Raw genomic sequence first — 7,731 nt, forward strand, 5'->3', positions numbered from 1 at the left:
GGGGGGTATTTTTTCCTCTTAACAACTCTCAAACATTACCTATGGCGGCGTGATCTGTGAATTAAAAAGTATTATTTTTGTTTTTTTGCCTTCTTAGGGTGTCTTTTGGCAGTACATAAATATCGATGCTCTGCGGGGCTTTGAATCTGTGTCACGTCCGTGGGAGTTGAAGACAGGAGGGCATCGAGTGCTGCTGGTACCAGGCAGCCATGTTAATTGACACCATTACAGGCTGGTCAGTCCCTGCCTGGTCTCACAAGAGACCGAGGGATAATTGGACCATTCCTTTAGCGCTGTTGCTAAGCATGCAGCGCAACCTGCCGTCAGATAGAGTAAGCAGACCTAGTTTACCAACTCATTTGTCTAAGGTAGATGGAACAAAAAAGAGGAGAATGATAAAGAAAACGATCCAATGATACGAGAGAGAGAGAGAGAGAATTAAGTTAGTTAGTTTAATGTTAGTCTAAGCTTTACAGGCACTTTAGTATAACAATTAATGACTGAATTTCCTTCTACATAGTGACACAATGTGACAGAGGCTCTATGTCATTCCACCAAAATTCTCTTTCCCTTTCTCCGTCTCCCTCTCTCTTGCCACCCTTCTCCTGCAAACTCCACCCAGACTGAATTTCCCTCTGGAAAATGTAACATCTGGACAATTTACTGTGTACAGACTTGTGCCACTGCACACATACCCCCCCACACTTTTGACCTACTGCATCCATAAAGTAGGCCTATATTTGTCTAGATTTCAACACTAATTTACAGCAAAATGTGGATCCTTAACACTTTCATCAGATCATTCATGTTGCATGACTGATTTTTAACCAAGTGATGGCAAATATCTGACCTGCCAGGCCAGCAATGAGCTTGCCAATTAAAACTAGTATCATGAAGCCCTAACATTAAGCCATGCAGCTAAAAATACGATCTTCTTTCCTTTGTTATTTCAGCGTTTCTGATTGCTATTGTGCACCTCTACTGCAGTCCATCTGACCACTTGGCCTTGGTTCAAACAGCTGATGTCCAGAGTCAGATCTTCTGCCAAAGTTACAGCCCCAATCTTGGACCCTCATGAGCCGTGAAACAGTAACATTTTTGAATACTTTGATATAACAGAATGTCACTGAGACAACCGCTGGGAGGAATTACTTTGATTAGTATGGTTGTGCATCTATTTATTTTTTCTCTACTTTATAGGCCCTACTAATTTTACTAGGCTTTACTTTGAAATAAATAACTGAATACAAGGTAGACGACCATAGCAGAAGGAGGACTTCTGAGGAACCCTAGCTGGGATGAGGGGTGGGCCATTTAGTCGAACTGAGGTCGGATTAAAGCCTGCAATCTCGTCCCTGTGAGTCCTACCATCTCCATGCGCGGTGTGTTGGTGCATATGGAAAACATGTGTAGCCCACGTATTGTAACGATCAGTTTGTTCAGCACAAATCGTTCCACATTCTTCCGCGCATCGCCTGTGCATTATTAGAAATGAACCCATAATGATTTGTCACGGAGGAAATACCTTTATGTAATAATTCCAATACAGGGGTGAGCCAAATAGCAGGTGCTGAGGTGCACCAGCAAAAACGGTCCGCCACCGCTCAATCAATCAAGCTGAGGCACAGAAACACCTTTCGCAGAGACTCCACAAGGAGTTTAGCCTATATTAAACCCAGAACAGAGTCAAATTAACCCGGAGGCGTTTTCAATCCAGTGTAGGCCTATAGTTTCCCAGAACAATCCATATCAACATTTTAATCCTGATCGATGTCGGCCACTGAACAAAACCGCACACAAAGCCGCGTCCAAGGACCAAAACGGACAGGACTGGTCGTATTATGGCTGTTGAATAGGCTTTCTAGTACGCTTAAAGTGACAAGAGGTAAAGATATCACAGCCTAGGAGCCACGCATGATGCTGTGTGGAAGTAGCCTTTGGACTAGGCTAGTGCATGTGTAAAGTTGGGCACAGATTCCGATTATGAATGCACTTGAATCATCTCGTGGATATCCATATCGGTCCAAACAACTATTTGGAACAACGCCACTTGATGTAGGCTGTAAGGTTAACCGATTGCAGCCTATTAAACAAACATATTATAAGGCGTTTATTTTAATCATTTGCACATTGAATTGATCTAGCAGTAGGGCCTGTGCAATATTCTGAATTGATCTAGCAGTAGGGCCCATCCAATAGGTCACCCAACGGGGTTATTAAATTGGTCCATATAAATATTGTTGTCGAACTAAAACTTGTCTTGTACGCATTGCGCGGATTGTCGTCCAAAACTGCTGACATTATTCAGCTATCATCTTGCCTAGCTGTATTTTTCTTTTCGAATTATTTTTTCCACATAGTAGCCTAAACCAAGACGTCTAAGTAATGCTTTTACAGAACATAAAGAGTGTATTAGAAAACTAAGTCTACTACAATAGAATAATGCAAAAATGCCATAAAGTAGCATTTCGTTTTGCAAAAAAAAACAACCGATCACACACATGCAAGAACACAACTCACCTTGATTACTGAGACCCGGAGAAGTGAAGAAAAGCCCAATGCACAGCGAAACCAGGACGCAGACTTTTCCAAGACGCATGTCTGCAGCGAGACATCCACTAGTTTGTTAGGAGCAGTTTTGGTCCGAGGTAGAAACCCTGGTTCGCCGGCTGCTTGCAAATCCAACAGTGCTCACCGTGTCGCTTCTCCTCCGAGCTTATATTGGGCATCTGCAAGTCCCCCAACACGCCGAGGAACCGGGGACCAAACCGAGCTGGTGGTGTTCCTGCAGCGGGACAAGGGGGCATCGGCCAAGTATCCGAAACGAGAATAATGAGAAGAAGAACGAAGAAAAGTCTCGAAGGCGTGATGTCCCGAGTTACCTGCGACGTGTAAACATATTGACGCACAGAGCTTTGCACGATTAAAAGAACTTTGAAGTAGGCCTACTTGAGATAACCGAAGTCTCGATGTTCGATCCTTTCACAAAGGAGTCCGGGCAGATCGGAGTGGAGTCTGACAGTCCGCTCCCCCACTGCAGCATCGTAGAAGGGAGGTAGAGAGAGAATCCGATTGAACGGGGGAGAGCAGAGAAGTGGCAGCAGTGGTGGCGAACGGTACACATCTGTGTTTGATGCTCGGCACTAGAGGGGGTTAGCAGACAACACAATGGCGTGTGTGTGTGTGTGCGTGAGAGAGAGAGAGAGAGAGAGAGAGAGAGTGTGTGCGCTTTCAATTAGAAACCTGTCAGTTTGTGTGGCATTCGAATTCAATTATTGTGATTTTGTTTATTCGCTTTAATTTCAACAAGAATCAGCCACTTTGACTGTTGAAAGGAATGGATTAACCTCATTCAAAAAGGGCAGAGGTTTACTCTCCTCGAGAAGTGTATTAAATGGAAAAGTACAATTAATAATAAACACGAAACGTTCTGTAGTCGTTATTAAATAACAACTGTGCATTTGTTGAATATTGACTGACAACAGATCAATAGCAACAGACATTGTCTTGGAGGTGCACTTCTAAGTAATAGGCCCATAGCCCAGGCATTGTTGCCAAGCTTCCCAATGTCAGCCAATATTAGGCAAGGTCTTGTTCTCATCTCCTCGGACATCTCACAGTTGGTCCGTCAAGGCGCCCTCGCACTTCAAATCCCTTTACATACACTCAGAGGTGCACACACACACACACACACACGCACACACAGGCACGCGCACACACGCATGCACGCACCGACCGTCTAAACCAAGCAAAGCTGCCACAGCGAGATCTAGTCAAACAGCGGCACAGCAATAGCCGCCTGTCAGCATGGGAGAAGTAAATACATCAGCATCAAACACAGTCACAAGCACTTAGTTCCCAGCCAATCGCCAAACAATGAAGAGAGGCTGCCAAACAACTTTGCGATCTCATGATATATGCGGTCATACTGTATAATGTGCTGTTGCAATAGCCAGCAGCCCGTGCAGGCTGATCTTGGAAAGAGGGAGGCCTTGCACAGAATAGGAATGGACCAACCCATTAATGTCAGTGCAGATGTATTGCGCTATAAAGTAAACGTCTAAAAGTCTAAAGTATACCGTAGATGTTATGGGGCTTTACAGCATATAAAAATGCTTTTGAGTTGTATTGCTCAGTACTGGTAACACAGTGGCCGGTGATTCTCTCTATTGGCTTCACTTCCCCTGAACGACAACGCTGGCGGTGGAGGTACATGGATCCAGTGTGACTCCAACTGGGTCTCATTCATTCTGCATGCATTCAAAGTTCTTGTTTTCAGTCCCCCTAAAAATTGAATTCTCAGGCATCTGGCAGGAATTGCCTCAGCTACAAAAGATTGACATTCGTCCAAGATGAGACTTAAGAGTCCCATCAATGGAAGGCGTTTGCATACAGGATGGAAGATTACTATTTCATCCTTGGAAATAGAAGATTCCGAGGGAGTTTAATTGTCTCTCTGGCAGGATTTCATAGCATACCACCTTTTTCCATTCCAATATAACGATAAATGCAACATGGCAGCTGGAGTTGTGTTTTTAGGCGGATATAGGCACGGTTTAAAATGAAAAAGAATTAAACTTTGTGAAGCCAGTAATATTGCTTTATCCTGTTCTTGGATCTCCTAAATTAGACTAAAGAGACATTCCTTCAACCAATGAGAATGAATTACTAAGTGAGGCTCGTGCTCTCTATGGTCTTGCCATAAACAGTTGGAGTTAAAGGTATAACATATTCTTCAATGTTACAAGCCTTTCGTGCAAGCCTTTTCCTGTTAATCTTCTCACATTATTTATTTTAAAATGTTTTAGACTTTTACCCTTTTACTTGAGCGCTGCCATTGTTTTTAAATTCAGTAGACGGATGTATTTCTTGTTCCTCCTGACCTGGAACTCCCTCCCCCTAGCTCTGATTGGTCCCGTAATTTTTTCAAGAAGAAGCTTTCAACCGTTCTCGAGGTCAGACTGATCTGCAGGGAGAAACAGAATGTGAGATAGGGCTTCTGTCTGTTTTACGAGATCAGAATGATCTCATGAGGCTACTTAGCAGTAGCTGGATGGATACTAACCAACAGACAAACAAACCAGAACATTTTTATGAAAACATTTCACAAAATATAACACAACTACGTAATCTACTACAGGATATGACTCGTCGTAATAACCATCCTATCAACCCACGACGACACCTTCAGCCCCACCCTCTTTCGCCTTCACCATTACCTCAACTGACAACCCGTCTAACGATGATTGGCTGTCTCTGGCTGTAATGGCGATCAATGAGGTGGCAGGGTATGTATAAGAAACTGAAATATGGCGCGACTCTGTCGGGAGGGGGCAGCCAACTGTCTATCTGTAATCACCACTGTGAAAGAGCTTGAACAAGACTACATCAGCACTACTGACGGCTACAATGAGACTTTATGGATTGAATAGGCTCAGACGATGCCCTGAACAGGTTGAATTAAGCATAGCTGACATTTATTTTGAGCAACACTATAGCATGGTGAAAACTCAACTTATTTTCGCAACTGTGTAACTGACCACTAATACTGGTTTCATCTGTCTCTTCCACATACCAATATTGTAATTCTTGGTGTGTGAATTCCTACATAACTAATAACCCTAACCCTCAAATGTCAAATTAGTGTCTGGTTGATCAGAATGTACATGTTTTCTTACTCAACATACAAGACAACATGTATGTTAACAGTTTACATCTGGAAAAATACAGATATGAGATGTAACACACACACACACAGACACACACAGTTATGGTTCTTCTTGTCAAAGAGACGTCTTTTGCAGCCTTGTTTTTGGAACCAGGCTTCCATTAGACACACTTCATACAGCAGCCCTGATGCGAGTTTTGGCTTTGTACCACTCGCGCTGTTGCTGCAAAAGAAGCAGGAGCAGAAACATTCGGGGGCCACATTAAGAAGTTCATGTGACTATTGTCACCATCCTCGCAATTTAATTTCTTACAGATACATTTGTAAGTGCGTGCCTCCCCATCCCACACGATTGAACCACTTCTATTCCTCACGTCCGCTGCCCATCTCCCTGGCTGTGTAATGAGGCATGGACTCTAATCTGGACGGCCGCAGCGCTTGCAAGCGAGAAGAGCAAATACGGAGTTCTGTTCATTAGGCCTTAGGGTCCATGAAGTGGTAACGACAGCTGTTAAAGAAACCTGCACCTATCGTTTAAAGGCGAAGGGAAATAACACGATTGGCCTTGTCCCCGGCACATGCAATTCCACAGGCTGACAGGGAATAGCTTTTCATCACATGAATTCCCTCCCTATTGTATTTGAGCTATTCAGGTGAGATTGTTTCTCATTAACCTTTGATTCTTATGGCTGATGATTTTAGTCATTGTAACGTCTCATGGGCCTTCCATCAGTCAGCCGTCTTTACCCAGCTCACCTCAACACACTGCACTGCCAAGCCCCCTCCGCTCCTATTCATGTGTCTGTTGAGTTAAGGCTTCCTCATGCAGCATTGGTCCAATGTTACTATTGCACATTTATTTGCAGGCATTACCTTGCCTGCAAATAAAAAATAGCAATAAACTGCTGAGTGTTGTATAACCTTTACTAGGGCTACAGCTTTTAGGGTAAACTATTCAGCAGTTACACATGCATATAAAGTATGTCATGGGAAGTCAGTGACCCAGTGAAGTCACGCACACCGAATGACAACATTTATCCTAGTGTGTTCATATCTTTCACTCTCTCTGCATCCTCTGGACTGCCGTTCTGAAGTGAATGTCAGGGTTCTCCTTTGTACTTCCCCCTCAATAACCCTGCCCCCCCCCCCCCCCCTCTGTCTCTCCCAATAACTGCTCTATAGAGTCAAAGATTACCAGGAAGACATAGAGTACCGGAAAGTGTTTGAATAAATGTGCAACGAATGGAGAGGAACAAATATTTGGACACATCTCTGATTGTCCGGGACGATCTCCGTGGAGTTTAAAGGCAGCTCTCCATCTCCATTAAATCAATACTCAAGGGGATTCAACAATGACATAGAATAATCTAGTTTCTGTTACAGAAAGGTGTGTGTGTGTGTCTGTGTTTTTGTGTATGCGTGTGTATCTGTGTGTGTGTGTGTGTGTGTGTCTGTGTGTGTGTGCGCGTGCGTGGTCATTGATGTTGGTGTGCATGCCCTTGGCGACACAACCCCACTTATTTGCATATGCTTGCCAGTGTCAGCATGTGTGTTTACTTGTGTGTTGAGACAAAAACCTTGCTAATAGTTGGCTAATGGTGCTGCATGGCTGATGCCTCTGCATATAACAAGGGAGTAATGGTAGCCATGAATTAATAGCAATTGGGAAAACCATTGAGACACATTACATATATAATATAGCTAGGTGACTAGAAATTACAAACAATACTTATTTTATTCATTATTGTATTAATTTGTAATACAGCAAAAGTGTTATTAGTCATGTTCACAAATATTCACACTTTAACAAATCAATTCACAAATCCTCCTCTCTGCTGAAAGATTTAATTTGAGCTTTGATGTTTTACTCAGTAAAACATAGCTTTCCGGATTTTCTGTCTTTTTTTCTAAACATTTAAACTGTTAGCCATCTTTGAAAAACAAAGAATAAGTACTTTGGAATAAGGATAGTGTCGTAGCAAACAATCCAGCTTTGTTTAAAGAGCTACTTGGAACTGTTCTTTCTGCAGATGTTTTAAATTGATGCAATACTAAAAGGAATT

At 43.0% G+C, this 7,731-nt stretch overlaps 1 protein-coding gene across 1 annotated transcript in view; it reads right to left on the reverse strand.

Annotated features, from left to right (window-relative positions):
* Positions 1-2,599, reverse strand: part of LOC307072303 (ephrin type-A receptor 6-like) — a gene marked incomplete at both ends in the record, with an annotated part of 68,325 nt that extends 65,726 nt beyond the window's left edge. Inside the window, one exon of the mRNA XM_079731545.1 lies at positions 2,521-2,599. Coding sequence (XP_079587671.1) covers positions 2,521-2,599 — 79 coding nt within the window. The remainder of the gene's footprint in view (positions 1-2,520) is intronic.
* Positions 2,600-7,731: the final 5,132 nt, after the last annotated feature.

The sequence above is a fragment of the Pollachius pollachius genome (assembly GCF_949987615.1).
Source record: "Pollachius pollachius genome assembly, chromosome: 3".
Taxonomy (NCBI): domain Eukaryota; kingdom Metazoa; phylum Chordata; class Actinopteri; order Gadiformes; family Gadidae; genus Pollachius; species Pollachius pollachius.